General features: G+C 41.6%; 1 protein-coding gene across 5 annotated transcripts in view; it reads left to right on the top strand.

Moving 5' to 3' along the window:
• Positions 1–10,761: 10,761 nt before the first annotated feature.
• LOC123649895 (zinc finger protein 248) overlaps positions 10,762–17,148 on the top strand; it is a 41,407-nt gene continuing 35,020 nt past the window's right edge. For 3 of the 5 annotated variants that reach the window (XM_045568200.1, XM_045568199.1, XM_045568195.1), the window contains exons 1-2: positions 11,214–11,619; positions 12,531–12,572. In XM_045568200.1, coding sequence (XP_045424156.1) covers positions 12,558–12,572 — 15 coding nt within the window. In that variant the 5' untranslated portion in view covers positions 11,214–11,619; positions 12,531–12,557. Of the gene's footprint in view, positions 11,093–11,213; positions 11,620–11,674; positions 11,865–12,530; positions 12,573–17,148 lie in introns of those variants that run through there. The other 2 variants (XM_045568196.1, XM_045568197.1) reach the window with 2 other exon arrangements.

The raw sequence follows: 17,148 nt of genomic DNA, 5'->3' as shown, positions 1-17,148 counted from the left end.
AAGGCTGCTGAGAACATAGATAAATTGGGAGTATTCAAACCTAACTGTGAAACAATTATGCCGTCTGACCCAAAGGCTCCGAAGACACATCTAGAAATCTGAGAAACAGAACTGCTACATGGTAAGACTCAACCCTTGGAGTTATTTTTTTCACTTAAAATTATTTCTGCTAAGTGCTGCGAAGGATGCAGTGCTGGCTTTTACAACCAGAATGGTAAATTAGAAAGACCATGACATTTGGAGAAACGTCCGAGTTTGTCTTCTAGAGTGTTTACCTGTCAGTGCTGTACATAACTTTCCTCTCGGTCCCCTTTCCCCATCTGTCAGTGTGGGGCCAGCTGCCGTCCCAAGGGCGAGGCGGCGCGCACGAGCTACTTCGCAGGCGCGCTTCCAGGAACCGCGGCGGCCGCTGTCCACTACCAGGCACGGCGCGACCACGTGACCGGCCCCTACTGCAACCTCGGAGGCAGGTGTTACTAACACGCGTAAGGAAACCCAGGCTCCCTACGTTATCTTTCAAGGAATAATCCCTCCGCACCCCGTGCTCCCCGGCACCAAGGCGCCCCCTCGACCCGCCCCGCGCGGACCCCGCGCCCCGCGCCGGACCCCGGCCCGCCAGGCACCCCCGCCGCAAGCCGCGCCACAGCCCCGGCCCTCCCGACGCGCCCGCGGCTCCCAATCCGGACGGGAACCGGGCGGCGGGTGGACCGGGGACTTCCGGGACCGGCCCCCTCGCCAACCCAGGCCGCTGCCCGGGGAAACCGCGCATGCCCAGAAGGCGCCGCTGCTGCCCCGCCCCCAGACCGTGCGGCCCGAGCGCGTGGGCCTCCGGACTCCGCCTCCCAGAAGCCCGCAGGCGCGCGGCCTTAGGGAACGTCGGAAAGTTCCTGCGGCTTTAGCGGCTTAGAGGTTGTGCCCCAGGGACCGCGCTTTACCACAGGCCGCCCGGGGTTGACGGTGCCCGCCTGTAATCGGTGCGCCTTTGGGACACCGAGCTAGCGAAGGAACCAAAGAGGTGAATCAATGTGAATTATGAATAAAATGAGAAAGTTAATTTAGATACTAAGAAATTAAATTAATTAAAATACTACTAATAAAATAAAAATAACAGTGTTTAAAAAGTAAAGAGTAAAAGAAAAATAACAGCATTTCTCTCAGTGAAAAAGGTAGGCAAGACGGCTCTTCAAATTTCAAATAAAAATAAATCCAGAAGAAACTATTCAAAAAGTCTTGCAATAGGAAATATGTTCCAACTTCAGGATCTGCAAGCATCTCAAAGTCAGAAGAAAAGGGATGTTCTTGGCCGGGCGCGGTGGCTCACGCCTGTAATCCCAGCCCACTGGGAGGCTGAGGCGGGAGGATCGCAGGAGGTCAGGAGTTCGAGACCAGCCTGAGCGGACCCCGTCTCTACTAAAAATAGAAATAAAAATTATATGGACAACTAAAAATATATATAGAAAAAATTAGGCGGGCATGGTGGCACGTGCCTGTAGTCCCAGCTACTCGGGAGGCTGAGGCAGGAGGATCGCTTGAGCCCAGGAGTTTGAGGTTGCTGTGAGCGAGGCTGATGCCACGGCACTCTAGCCCGGGCAACAGAGTGAGACTCTGTCTCAAAAAAAAAAAGAAAAAGAAAAGGGATGTTCTTTTATAAGGAGGAGTTAGCAAGGGGGGGAGGGAGGAAACTGCATGATGAGAACAGTCTGACAGGAAATGTTTGTCCCTGCACAGCCATTCCTGGGCTGAGCTATTAAGGGGACATGGTCTGCATTTGAGTGTTTGCTCACTTTGAGTGTTTGCTCACTGCCAAAGTTCAGTGCCCTGTGGGGAGGACAGGAGCCTGACTAAAGTTTGGTCAAGCTACATCAGTGGCTTAGTAATGAGCGCTGTGAACACTTGCCCAAAATCACAAAAGTAATATGTGCAGATTTTAGATAAATCAGAAATACACATGAAACGAGCACAAACATCTCACACACTCTCACCTCCTGTGTTCAACCAAGATTAAATGTTAGCTGCAGTCCTTCTGACACTTTTATTAATACAAAAATAGGATCATTACAACCAAAAATAGGATCATAATAATGTATAACGACTTGTACCAAACTGCATACCGAACATTTTTCTTAGTATCATGTTACAAAATCAACTTTCTCACATGCCAATGATATTACTATAGAAAAGAAAATCCCATTTACAACAGCAACAAAAACATGTAAAATATTAATATCAGATTACATAAGAAATTAGGAAAATCTGTGTGAAGAAAATTATACTGCTTTATATTTACCATTAAAAGGACTTGAATACCAGTTCATCAAAATTGGTGGGGAGTGATATTAAAAACAAATGGTGGACTAGCGAGCTTCAAAAATTCATCCCTCTACTAAACCAATCATTAAGATGGCAAAAACTGACAGTATCAACTTTTTTGGAACTCTGGAATCAAGTAAGAAAATACAGCAAGCAAGGGCATGCTTAATGAAGAAAAAGGCAGTTAAATTTTAGTACATATTGTGGCATTTTTCTTTACCCACCTACCATTGCCCCATTCCCCACCTTTTTAGTGACTATGGGGACAGTAGCCTGCACTCCTGGTGCAGCTTGCTGGTACTGGGATGTGGAAGACTTTGCTCTTAAAAAATTGTGGTTCTGTGTTTTGACCTGTCTGAAAGTTCCCCAAGGGTCCAGCACAGAGGCCTGATTTTGTTTTGACCCCCTTGGCTACAGTGATTTCCCAGGTTGAGCCTGTCAAAGGCATTTAAAGACATATACAGGTTGAGCATCCCTAATCCAAAAAACCAAAATTCAAAATTAGAAATGCTCCAAAATCTGAAACTTTTGAGCACCAACATGACACCACAAGTGGAAAATTCCACACATAAATACTTAACAGAAACTCTGTTTCATGCACAAAATTATTTTAAAATATTGTATAAAATTCACTATGCGTAGAATAGCAGAGACTGGGTAGAAGGCATATAGGAAACGTAAATGAATTCCATGTCTAGACGTAGGTCTCATCCCCAAGTTATCTTACGTATATGCAAATATTCCAAAATCTGAAAAATTCCAAAATCTGAAACACTTATGTTCTGGTCCCAAGCATTTTGGATAAGGAATACTCAACCTTTTCTACTCGTTGCTGCCTGGGGAAAGGAGCAGCAGGTGGGACAAGTAGCAGGCAGTGCCAAATGCCTGGAAAGGAGGAGGCTGAGGAGCAATATTCTTGGAGGAATAAAGGTTTGAAGTGCTACTATACAAACTGGGGAATCTACAGTGTGATCTGAATGCCCTCAGCAAGACCATGCTCGGAACCTGAAAGACATGAGGCTTGCCTCTCTGGCTGATTTTGGACTCTGCACAAGCAAAAAGAGAAGGAGAAGGTAGAATTATAGGGGCCTAGGTAAGCACTGAAGGACTACAGAGGCTGTCTTAGTTCATGATCTTTTGTTATAACAGAATACCTGACACTAGGTAATACATAATGAAAAGGTTTATTTGGCTCACAATTCTGATGGCTGGAAAATCCAGGATTAGGCAGCTGCATGTGGTTAGGGTCTCAGGCTGCTTCCACTTGTGGCGGGAAGGAAAATGGGGGCCAGGCATGTGCAAAGAGATTAAATGGTCAGAGAGGAGGCAAGAGAGCTAAACAAAGAAAGCCAAATTCTTTTTAACAACTCCCTCTCCCAGGAAATAATTCATTCTCTCAAGAACTAATCCATTCTAGCCAAAGGAAGAACCCACTAAAACAAGAATAGCACCAAACCATTGGTGAGGACTACTCTGCTCCCATGACGTAAACACCTCCTACCAGTCCCCACTACCCAACACTACTACACTTTGGACCAAATTTCAACATGAGTTTTGGTGGGGACAAATAAACCATAGCCAAACCATAGCAGAGGCATTATGCAGAGACCTAAAGAATTTTTTTCCTGGCTTCAGACAATTAAGAAAATTTATGTCTACTGAGAAAAAAGGAATAGAAAACCTCAGAGACCGCACAAACAAGGAATACAGTCTTTGCAAACTTGTTTGAAAAATAAATAAACAAACACATGACTGCAGACCTCAACAAGCAAGAACAACAAACCCTAGGGATGTGGGAGAATCTAATTTCCAAAGTGATCACCTTGTAATATTTAAAATACTTAGTATCAAAAAAAATGAAAAGACATACAAAGAATCAGGAACATGTGGCCCATTCAAAGAACAAAAAGAAAGAAATTAACAGAAACCATCCCTGAGAAAGACCATATTGGACTTACTAGACAAAGACTTCAAATTACCTAACTTAAATAAGCTCCAAGAGCTCAAGACAACCATAGATAAAGAATGAAAGAACCAGGGGAATCACGTATGAACACATAGACAGTATCAATAAAGAGAAATAATAAAGAGGAACCAAACAAATTCTGAAGGTGTAAAGTATAACAGCTGAAATTAAAAATTCATCAGAGGGGTTCAACGGAAGATTTAAGCAGGGAGAAAAAGGGATCAGTGAACACGGAGATAGCGTATTATACCTAACAGTGAAAAATTGAAAGAATGACCACTCTTAACACTTCTATTCTACATATTACTGTAAGTCCTGGCCAGAGAAATTAGTCAAGAAAAAAGAAATGAAAAGAATCCAAACTAAACATGAAGAAGTAAAATTGTCCCTGTTTGCAGATGGCATGATCTTATATGTAGAAAACCCTAAAGACTCCATTAAAATAAGCTTTCAGAGCTAATATATGAATTCAGTAAAATTCCAGCATATAAAATCAACATACAAAAGTTGGTTGTATTCCTATGCACTAACAAGGAACTAACTGAAAAGGAAATTTTTTTAAATCTTATTTATAATAGGACCAAGAAGAATAAAATGCCTAGGAATAAGCTTAACTGAGGAAGTAAAAGACTTGTATACTGAAAAATACAAAACATGGATGAAATAAATTGAGGAAGACACAACAAACAAATGGAAAACATCCCATGTTCATGGATTAGAAGAAAATATTGTTAAAATGCCCATAATTCCCAAAGTCATCTGAAGATTCAATGCAATTCCTATGAAAATCCAAATGGCAGTTTTTACAGACATAGAAAAAACAATTCTAAATTCATACGGACCAACAAAAGACACTCAATAGCCAAAGCAATCTTGAGAAAGAAGAACAAAGCTGAAGGCATTACATTTCCTGATTTCAAAATATATTACAAAGCTATAGTAATCAAAACAGTATGGTACTGGCAGAAAGACAGACATAAAGACCAGTGGAATGGAATAGAGATCCTAGAAATAAATCCATGCATATATGGTCAACTGACTTTCACCAAGGGTGCTAAGAATACACAATGAGGAAATAATAGTCTCTTCAACAAGTGGTACTGGGAAAACTGGATATGCATGTGCAAAACAATGAAATTGAACCTTTATCTTACACCATACACAATTCAAAATAGGTTAATAACGTTAATCTGAAACTGTAATACCAGAAGAAAACAGTTGAAAAGCTTCATGACATCAGTCTTGGCATGATTTCATGGATATGACACCAAAAGCATAGACAACAACAGACATAGTAAACAAGGGGGACTACACCAAAGTAAAAACTTCTGCCCAGCAGAGGGAACAATGAACTGAGTGCAAAGGCAGTCTATAGAATGGGGGAAAAGTTTTCTAAACCATGTATCTGATAAGGGGTTAATCTCCAAAATGTATAAAGAACTCTTCCTACTCAATAGTAAAAAAGAAAAGAAAAGAAAAGAAACCAACAAAAAACTAATGACCCAATTAAAAATGGGCTAAAGCTTTGAATAGACATGTCTCCAAAGAAGACATACAATGGCCAACAGGTATATTAAAAAATGGTCAATGTCACTAATCAGAGAAATGTAAATCAAAACAATAAGTAGATGTCTCACACCTGTCAGGATGGTTATTACTAAAACAACAACAACAACAGAGACAACAAGTGTTGGTGAGGATGTGGAGAAATTGAAACTCCTGTACATTGTTGGTGGAACTGCAAAATGGTACATTCATTATACAAAAGAGTACAGAAATTTCTTTAAAAATTAAAATTAGAATTACCATGTGATCCACAATCCCGCTTCTGGATATTTATCCAAATGTACTGAAATCAGGATCTTGAAGAAATGTTAGCACTCCTATGCTCATTGAAGCATTATCTACAATACCCAAGATGTGTGAAGAACCTAAATATTCATCAATAGATGAGTGTATAAAGAAAATGTGGCATGCAAATACCATGGAATACTATTCAACCTTAAAGAAAAGAAGGAAATTCTGCAATATGTGACAACATGGATGAATTGTAAGGACATTATGCTAATTGAAATATGCTAGTCACAGAAAGACAAATACTGCATGGTCCTGCTTATATGAGATATCTAAAATTGTCAGATTCATAGAATCAGAGTAGCATGGTAGGTGCCAGGGGTTGAGGGCAGGGAGAAATGAGGAGTTGCTATGCAACAGGTTCCAGTTATGCAAGATGGCTAAGTCCTAGAGATCTCCTGTGCAACATCGTGCCTATAGTTAACAATACTATATTGTAATCTTTGTTACAATGGTAAAGCTCATGTTAAATGTTCTTTCCACAATAAAAAAGTTGTGTAGGGCTAGGAGCAGTGGCTCATACCCGTAATCCTAGCACTCTGGGAAGCAGAGGTGGGATAATCACTTGAGGTCAGGGTTTCAAGACCAGCCTGAGCAACAATGAGACCCCGTCTCTACTAAAAATAGAAAAATTAGCTGGACATGATGGTGCACACCTATAGTCACAGCTACTCGGGAGGCTGAGGCAGGAGGATCACTTGAGCCCAGGAGTTTGAGGTTCCTAGGCTGACACCACAGCACTCCAGCCCAGGCAACAGAGCAAGACACTGTCTTCAGAAAGAAGAAGAAAGAAGAAATAAGAAGATATATGGTTGGCATATAAGCATGTGAAAAGATACACAATAATATTAGTTATTAGGGAAGTACACATTTAAACCACCACAAGACCTTCATACCCCTATTAGAATGGGGGAAAAAAAAACAAAGAGAAACAACTGAAAACATGAAATGGGGCTGTGGATGTTGGCCAATGGGAATACTCATTCATTGCTAGAATGCAAAATAAATACAGGTACTTGGAAAACAGTTTTATAATTTCTTATAAATTGAAACATATACTTACCATACAACCAAGAAATCCCACTCAATCCCATTCCTACGTATTTACCCACATGAATTGAAAACTATGTCAACACAAAAACTTCCACACAAATGTTTATAGTATCTTTATTCATAATCACCAAAACAGGTAACAATTCAAATGTCCTTCAACAGATAAATGGACAGCTATGGAACATCTATAAATGGAATACAACTCAGCAATAAAAATGAATAAACTAATGCCTCACACCACAATATGAATTTTAAGTGACTTTTGCTGAGTCAAAGAAGCTAAACCCCAAACCTGCATATCACTACAGTTATTTGAGAGTCTGATAAATGTAAAATTATGGGACAGCGAACAGATTAGTGGATGCCAAGGGCTGGGGGAGAAAGGAGGAGTTGAGTAACCATGAGTCGCCAAGGGAATTTCTATGGTAGTATACCTGTTGCGGGTGGTACTGCCGTGATGGACACTTGCCTGCGAATTCATCAAAAGCCAGAGACCTTGGCTTGGTGTGGTGGCTTACGACTGTGATCCCAGCACTCTGGGAGGCTGAGGTGGGAGGACTGTATAAGACCAGGAGTTTGAGACCAGCCTGGACAACACAACCAGACCTGGTCTCTGCAAAAAAAAAAAAAAAAAAAAAAAAACACAAAAATTAGCCGGACCTGGTGGCACATGCCTGTAGTCCCAGCTACTCAGGAGGCTGAGGTGGGAGGGTTGCTTGAGCCCAGGCGTTCAAGGTTACAGTGAGCTATGATCACGCCACTGTGCTCCAGCCTGTGCAACAGAGGGAGATCACTGTCTCAAAAACAAAATAAAACAAAACACACATAAAAAAACCCAAAAACAACAAAACCAAACCCAAAAAAATCCAACCAAACACACACACACACACACACACACACACACACATACACACACACAAACTGCACACCACCAAGAATGAACTTAACTCTATTAAAATGAAAGGTCAAACAAGGTGTGGGTGGTATGCTACTGTGACAAATGACTGTATTACAGATAAATGTATCACACAATCTGAATGAAAAGAGTGGAGGAAAGGATGTTTTCAGTGGATACTTTGATTGACAATAAAAAGAACTGTACATAGACACTATAGCCTAGTTGGTAAATTCTCACAGGGGTTAGCAATTTTAACCTACTCTACACGTGTACTACTCAGTGTCTAAGTAAGAAGTTAAAAATAAGCAAGGAGTTGGGGAGAAGGCTAGAATGAAGCCTGGGTTAGAGTAAAAGATATCAGGGTAAATTCATATTAACTTTAATATATATAGATAGATACAAAAACATAGACATAGTAATACAAATTACTAGCATGGGCTAGTAAACATATATTTATCTTTTAGCTCTGTCTGCTTAGTCTAGAAACAGGTATGCCACCAACAGCAGTGATCACACCTGGAGCTCAGATCTTGAATTCTCTGTGAAAGGTGCCAGTGTTCCTTGGAAAAATGGCTAAATCTCAGGCTAGCACAGTGAAACATAAAGTGAGTCTGGAGTACCTTGTGGTGTCAGAAAGTAAGGAGTGCTGTAATACAGTGATAACTGTATATTATTAAAAGGATCCACAAACTAACCTATGATAGCTCTCCATGCTCCAAACTGAAACAATTCGAGCAAAATAGTAACAGAATTGCCCTGGATGAAATGAAAAGGGTAGGGGGAAAGGACCAATAACATGGATGAATCTTAAATGAATTCTGGTAAGTGAAAGAAGACAAGCCCAGAAGCTACACATTATATAATTCCATTTATTTGACACTCTCAGAAAGTTAAATGTATAAGACATAATAAATCAGTGGGTGCCAGGGGCTGGAGGAGAAAAGAGGGGTTGTCTAAAAATGGTTAACAACAAAATAAATGCCCACATGTCCATACTGATATAAATAAATGATTGAATAAATACATGTGGAAAATAAAATTTGTTCCTTACAGAAGGAACTTAATAAATATAGAAGAAACAAGTAAAAAAGGAAATCACTGTTTAGAGCACCACAGTAATAATTGTTGTAGGTAAGATCTACCAAAAAAGGCTAAAATTAGTTGAAAAATAAAAACAGGATTGTCCCTTACTGGTTTACAAATTGATATTGCCAATAAAGCTCTCCTTTCTACTATTTAGCCACCCTGGTAATCTTTTGGACATTATAAAATAATATGCCCATATGATCATAGTGTGCTAACAATGTCAGGAAGACATACACAGAAGAATTTATGTTTGCTTTTGGGTAAAGTATGGTTGGTTCCAGGAGATGAGAGTGTGCTTTAAATTTGGTATATAAACAGCTTTTTAACATATAAACAATTCTCTTTTATTATCATTTAGCACTGAATTGCTGGCTTATCTTTTTCCTTACTCCATGCTGGTCATAGAGGGTTAGTTTAGATTACTTTATTTTTTGTATTTCAGATAATAATAGTTTGCATCTAAAAGTCACAGTGGTTTGATCACAACCTTTGGGTCACCGCCAGAATGCTGGTTCCAGGCAGGAGTAACTGAGATGATAACTGTTAGGTCCAGAGCAGAGAGGGAGACACAGGAAGCCTCATGTGCAGCAAAATGCTATTGATTTGAGCATCTGGGTGCAGATGAGTGGAGGCCAAAAAGAACGCCCGCTAGAGAAAAGGGGAGAGCTGGCGGGTTTTATGGGTTTGGATGGAAGTTTGGGGAGGGTGAATTTTTTTGTTCTGAACATTGAGCGGTTCGCAGCCGCCTGAGGTCAGAGTTAGATTTACAACCTCTGGACTCCCCAGACCCCTGTGGCTATTGTTTCACAGGCTTTATGATCACTCTCTCAAGTTTTCCATTAACCGCATTCCGTCCTATACATTCCTTCCGGGTTCCCACCCAAAGCAAACCTAACAGTAACCTCCCAGCCCACTGCACAAGGCTGATTTTAGAAGATTGAGCATGGTGTATGTTAGGTTTTTTCCAGGTGGCAACTCGAAATGTATGGGACAAAATGCCGGTAATGGAAACCCGCGGTTTGTGAAACAATAGCTGCAGCAGTCTGGAGAGTCCCTGGAGCTTATAAACCTAACAAACAGCTACAGCCAACACTCCTATCCCCTCCCGATAAGGACGGAACTACCCTCCTCCCTTATCTCTACAGGATGAGACTGACCCAGAGGACCCAGAAATTGGTTATCAAAAATTTTTTTTATTACAGCGATTATTCTGGCCCAGGTACTCACTCCCCGCTGGAAAACCCTCTATAAAACCCAAGGCGCTCCCTTTTCTCTCGTGTATAGTCTTTGGCCTCCACCCATCTACACCCAGATGCCCAAAATAAACAGCATTTCACTACGCATGAGACTTGGGGTGTGTGTGTGTGTGTGTGGACTCTCCAGAAACACACCGAACAATTTATGTGCCAGATACCGTTTGGAGTTTACGACGTGAACGCCTTTAATATCCATGGAAACCTTGCCACTTGGGCACTACCACTGGCCCCGGGGCCCCACCGAGGCGCGCGGCTACAGCCGGCCGCACCCGCCCCAGGCCGAGGCCAGCAGGCCCGCCCCCTCCCGCGGCGCATGCGCACCCGCCTGCCCTCCGGGCGCGGCCTTCCGTCCCCGGGGGGAAGAATCCCCGGCCTCCGGGTCCGCGAGGCGACGGGGGTCGGGTAGCGCCGCAGCGCGGGACGAGGCCGACGCGGTCTAGCGCGGCCCGGGGCGTGGGCGGCCAAGGCACCCCGTGGGGCGGGACCCTGACGTCCGCGGAGTTGAAGGAGCGGCGGGCCGGGGGCGTCTCAGTGAGAAAGGACGCGAGTCCAGCGTGGGAACACGAACGACATGCTTGCCGGGCCGCACGCGTCCAGCCCCTAAGCCTGGCAGGCGGTGCCGAGGCGTGGGCGCGAGTAGGAAGTGCGCGTGCGCTGGGCCCGGAGGCGGTAGGGCCGCGCGCGTGCATAGCGTGTGTGACGTGTGTGCGACGTGCGCGTGCGCAGGGCGTTGTGGTGTGTGCGCTTTTTGTGCGCTAGGCCGGGGGGCGGGGAGGGAGAGGGGGCGGGGCTCCCGTGAGAGTGTCTGCGCCAGGTCCGCTGTGAATGAATTAATGAGACAAAACAGCCGCCGGGAGATGCGCCTTCCTCTTGTATGAAATATGGACATCGGGAATACTTGCCGCCTGGGGCTGCTTTGAGCACTTTCGTGTTTTTAGCTACTCCGGTGTTTATTTGGTGTGTACAGTGCACGGAGCCCTGGGAGGGCCCCGGAAGACCGCCCTGGCTGCCGGCTCTTAGGCCGGTCCCTGGGGCCTCAGTGTTCGTGCGGCGGGAGAGGGAAGGGGCTGGCCTGCCTGGCCACCTAGCTCCTTTCCTGGCTCCAGAGTTAGTATTTGTAATCATGACACAATATCCTGAAGCCATCGAAGTCTGTGTGCCGGTGGACGGTCTCGGACAAGTTTAAGAGGAGAGAGGTGAGCGGGAGCTGAGAGGGGTGGGCGCGCAGGCTGCACAGGAAACGTCACCTGTTTGGAGGGTTTCTGAGGGCGTGGTGGGGGTGAAGGGCTCACCGGCGACGGCTAAGGAAATGCTGTCATCAGTCCTCCCTCAAATGCCCCACACCGTTCCTATCCCGTTCACTTTTCAGCGAGGCGAGCTGCTGTCAGTGGCTCATAATAGAAAATGCTGAGGTTCCTGCTCTCCTGGCCCGCACAGGATGGTAATGCAGGCGGGTCTTCTTCGGATTATCTGTTTTGACATTGTTTGAAATATGGGGGAAAAAAAGTCTGAGAATGTGACTGGTTCAGATCACCTAATTTGTTAGTGGCAGAACCAAGATTAGAGGTCAGGTGTGCACATTCCTGGGCCACACTGCTGTCTATTTTGTTACTCTTTGATCAAAGTTATTTTCTCATTAAAAGATCTTTTTTTGAGAAATTGTAAGCAAGTTAGAACAAACTTTTTAAACATTTTATCTTGCTTTAAACACCCCCATCCCTTTTTCCAGAGATTTCTTGGGTTATCAAACCTCAAGGGATGAAGGGTGTTAGCTGGCAAATAGGTAAACAATATGGCCTGAGGGTTTTTCCTACAGTAAATTTTGACAAGTCCATAGTGTTTCCTCTTTTAGATTATTATCATTTATTAAACTCATCTTTTCATTTTTTTAATTTTTCTGTGTCACAGAACCTAAATTGGTAATAAATCAGTAAGAAACAAATGTTTGCATTCACTCAGTGAAAAGTATCATGTCTAAGCTCAACACATATTGGAGCCACACATGGACACATAAGTATCTTGTGTGTGGACCTGTATAGGCAGGTGAATCCAGAAACTGCAAGGCAGGCCAAGTCTCTCCTGACATTCTTCCTTCCTTCTCCCTCAGCTCTCCCTCCTCCACTAAGAGCAGAAAATGAACAAATCCCAGGTGAGTTTTTTTGTTTATTTATTCCCACTTTGTTTTAAATGGATTTTCTGAACTTTACAGGATTTATATTGTTTAAAATGGAAAAATAGAGGCAGGCAAAAATTTACATTAAGGGAAATAAAGCTAGAGTAGCAGATCCAAAGTGGGGCATTTGGCAAATTAGATGCAGGATTTTTAATTTTACAGAATTATCCAAGTCATTTAAAGTTTTCTCTGATTTTTCTAATAACACCCCCGAAATAAATGCAGTAAGTTGTCTATAATCATTTCTTGGTAGAAACAAAAAGCACAGTGCCCGAGAACTCGGTGTGTATACTTTTCAGGGGACCAAACACTGAAGTTGGAGAGGCAAGTTCTCTGGCCCTGCTTGATCTGGAAATAAAACCTTGAAGATGTGGAGAAATGGAGGAACTGCATGTCCTCAGAGCAACTCTCCCTAAGTGTTTGTGTCACCTCGTTTGTATTTCTAGGTTGAGTCACAGACAGTTCTGGCTTGTTTCTGCATTTCTCATTTACATTTCAACCTGATGAATGCAGCCTTGGTCCCTCACCACCACTCACGTGAATCAGTTCTGGAAAAGGCCACTAAACTGTAGTCAAGGCCAGTGGATGTTTTGTCTTTCTGTTACTCAACTGTTTGGCAGTTTTTTCTTTTTTTTTCTTTTTTATTTCAGCTCATTATGGGGGTACAAAAGTTCAGGTTATATATAGTGCCCATGCCCCCCTATCCCCCCGAGTCTGAGATTCAAGCGTGTCCATTCCCTAGACAGTGCTCATCGCACTCATCACGTAGGTATGCACCAATTCCCTCCCCCTATCCCCCCAGTCAGAACTTCAAGCGTGTCTATTCCCTAGACAGTGCACATCTCACTCATCAAGTAGGTATACACCGATCCCTTCGCCCCAGCCCCCACCTCTGTCCGATACCCAATTGGTGTTATTCCCAAATGTGCACTTAGGTGATGATCAGGGAAACCAGTTTGCTGGTGAGTACATGTGGTGCTTATTTTTCCATTTTTGGGATACTTCACTTAATAGAATGGGTTCCAACTCTCTCCAGGAGAACCAAAGAGATGCCATATCACCATTATTTCTTATAGCTGAGTAATGTTCCATGCTATACATATACCACATTTTGCTAATCCATTCATGCATTGATGGGCATTTGGGTTGTTTCCACATCTTTGCAATTGTGAATTGTGCTGCTATAAACATTCGGGTGCAGGTGTCTTTTTTATAGAATGACTTTTGTTCTTCTGGGTAGATGCCCAATAATGGGATTGCTGGATCAAATGGTAGGTCTCCTTGAATCTGTTTAAGGTATCTCCATATTGTTTTCCATAGGGGTTGCACTAGTTTACAATACCACCGGCAGTGTATGAGTGTTCCTGTCTGTCCACATCCACACCAACATGTATTGTTTTGGGACTTTTTGATAAAGGCCATTCTCATTGGAGTTAAGTGATATCACATTGTGGTTTTGATTTGCATTTCCCTGATGATTAGAGATGTTGAACGTTTTTTCATATGTTTGTTAGCCATTTTTATATCTTCTTTTGAAAAATTTCTATTCATGTCCTTTGCCCACTTTTTGATAGGGTTGTTCGATTTTTTCTTACTAAATTTCCTGAGGTCTAAATAGATTCTTGTTATCAGTCTTTTATCTGATGTGTAGTATGCGAAAAATTTTTTCTCATTCTGTAGGTTGTCTGTTTACTCTCATGACTGTTTCTTTGGCTGTGCAGAAGCTTTTTAATTTGATCAGGTCCCATTTATTTATTTTTGTTGTTGCTGTGATTGCCTTAGGGATCTTCTTCATAAATTCTTTGCCTAGGCCAATGTCTGTAAGAGTCTTTCCTACATTTTCTTCTAGAATTCTAATAGTTTCCCACCTAAGGTTTAAGTCTGTTATCCATCGTGATTTGATTTTTGTAAGAGGTGAAAGCTGTGGGTTCTGTTTTAGTCTTCTACATGTGGCTATGCAGTTTTCCCAGCACCATTTACTAAATAAGGAATCTTTTCCCCAGAGTATGTTTTGTCTGCTTTGTCAAAGATTTGATGGCTATATGAGGATGGTTTTATATTTGGATTTTCTGTTCTGTTCCACTGGTCTGTGTCCCTGCACTAGTGCCAATGCCAAGCAGTTTTAATAATCACAGCCTTGTAGTATAGTTTGAAGTCTGGCAAATTAATACCTCCCATTTTGTTTTTGTTGCTTAAAATTGCTTTTGCTAAACGGGGTCTTCTCTGGTTCCGTACAAAGTGTAAAATTATTTTTTCTATATCTGTGAAAAATGATGTTGGTAATTTAATAGGAATTGCATTGAATCTGTACATAACTTTGGGCAGTATAGACATTTTAACAATATTAATTCTTCCAATCCATGAGCATGGTATGGTTTTCCACCTATTTACATGCTCTGCGATTTCCTTCCTCAGTGTTTTGTAGTTCTCCCTATAGAGGTCCTTTACCTCCTTATTTAAATATATTCCTAGGTATTTTATTTTCTTTGTTGCTATTTTGAAGGGTATTGAGTCCTTAATTTGGTTCTCTGTTTGACTGTTATTGTCATATATGAATTCCTCTGATTTGTGTGTATTGATTTTGTATCCTGAGACTTTACTGAATTCATTGGTCAATTCCAGGAATCTCTTGGTTGAATCCTTGGGGTTTTCTAGATATAACATCATATCATCAGCAAAGAGTGAGAGTTTGATCTCTTCTTTCCCTATTTGGATTCCCTTGATTCTGCTCTCTTGCCTGATAGCTCTCGCAAGGACTTCCAATACTATGTTGAAAAGTAATGGGGACAGTGGGCAGCCTTGTCTGGTTCCAGTTCTGAGTGGGAATGCTTTCAATTTTTCCCCATTCAGTATGATGTTGGCTGTGGGTTTGTCACATATGGCTTGTATCATTTTTAGGTAGGTCCCGTTTATGCCTATTTTGTTAAGTGTTCTTATCACAAAAGGGTGTTTAATTTTGTCAAGTGCTCTTCCTGCATCTATTGAGAGGATCATATGATCTTTATTTTTGCTTCTATTTGTGTGGTGAATTACATTTATAGATTTGTGTATGTTAAACCATCCCTGTATCTCTGGGATGAAGCCCACTTGGTCATGATGGATTATTTTTTTGATAAGCAGTTGGATTCGATTTGCTAGGATTTTATTGAGAATTTTTGCATCTATATTCATAAGGGATATTGGTCTGTAGTTTTCTTTTTTTGTTGCATCCTTTCCTGGTTTTGGTATCAAAATTATGTTGGCTTGGTAAACTGTGTTGGGGAGAATTCCATCCTTCTCGATATTGGAGAATAGTTTATGTAGGATGGGCACCAGTTCTTCTTTGTAGGTATGGTAAAATTCAGGTGTGAACCCATCTGGTCGAAGGCTTTTCTTTTTGGGAAGGTTTTTTTATTGCTGTTTCGATTTCAGATCTAGATATTGGTCTATTCAGGAAATCGATTTCTTCCTGGTTGAGCCTGGGAAGGCTGTGTGTTTCTAAAAATTTGTCCATTTCCTCCACATTTTCCAATTTGTGTGCATAAAGATTTTTGTAGAATTCATAGATGATATCATGTATCTCTATGGCATCAGTTGTGATTTCTCCTGTCATGTTCCTGATGGAGGTTATTAGAGTTTTTTCTTTTCTGCTATTGGTTAGTCTAGCCAGAGGTGTGTCTATTTTGTTTATTTTTTCAAAGAACCAACTTTTTGTTTTATTAAACTCCCTTATGGTTTGTTTGTTGTATTTTTCATTTAGTTCTGATTTGATCTTAATAATTTCTCTCCTGCTGGGTTTGGGGTTGGTCTGTTCTTCCTTCTCCAGCTTTTTGAGTCTATTCATTAGATTGTCTATTTGTAAGTTTTCTGTCGTTTTGATATAGGCATTTATGGAAATAAATTTTCCGCTCAGGGCTGCTTTAGCTGTGTCCCCCAGATTTTCATAAGTTGTGTCTCCTTTGTCGTTTAATTCAAAGAATCTTTTGATTTCCATCTTGATTTCTTCCTTTATAAAATAATCATTCAGGAGAAGGTTGTTTAGCTTCCATGACTTTGAGTAGGAATGAGAATTTGTGTTAGGGTTCATTATTACTTTTATTCCGCTGTGATCTAAGAAGATGCATGGTATAATTTCTATTTTTTTAAATTTTTTAAGACATGCTTTATGTCCTAGGATATGGTCAATCTTGGAGAATGTCCCATGAGCTGATGAGAAGAAAGTATATTCAGTGGATTTTGGGTAGAATGTCCTGTAGATGTCAGTCAGGCCCATTTGTTCTAGCATTCTATTTAAGTCCATTATTTCTTTGTTTATTTTTTGTTTAGAGGATCTGTCCTGTACTGTCAGCGGCGTGTTAGGGTCTCCAACTATTAAAGTGTTGTTATCTATCGTTTGGTTCAGATCAAGTAGGGTTTGCTTTATGAATCTAGGTGCGCCTAAGTTGGGTGCACATATATTAAGTATAGTTATGTCTTCTTGTTGAATTGTACCCTTCACCAGTATATAGTAACCATCTTTGTCTTTCATTACTTTTGTTGATTTAAAAACTAAGTTATCAGAGATTAAAACCGC

This window comes from Lemur catta, chromosome 14, assembly GCF_020740605.2.
Source record: "Lemur catta isolate mLemCat1 chromosome 14, mLemCat1.pri, whole genome shotgun sequence".
Taxonomy (NCBI): domain Eukaryota; kingdom Metazoa; phylum Chordata; class Mammalia; order Primates; family Lemuridae; genus Lemur; species Lemur catta.
Note: the sequence above shows the minus strand (reverse complement) of the source record. Positions and strands in the feature narration are given on the sequence as shown.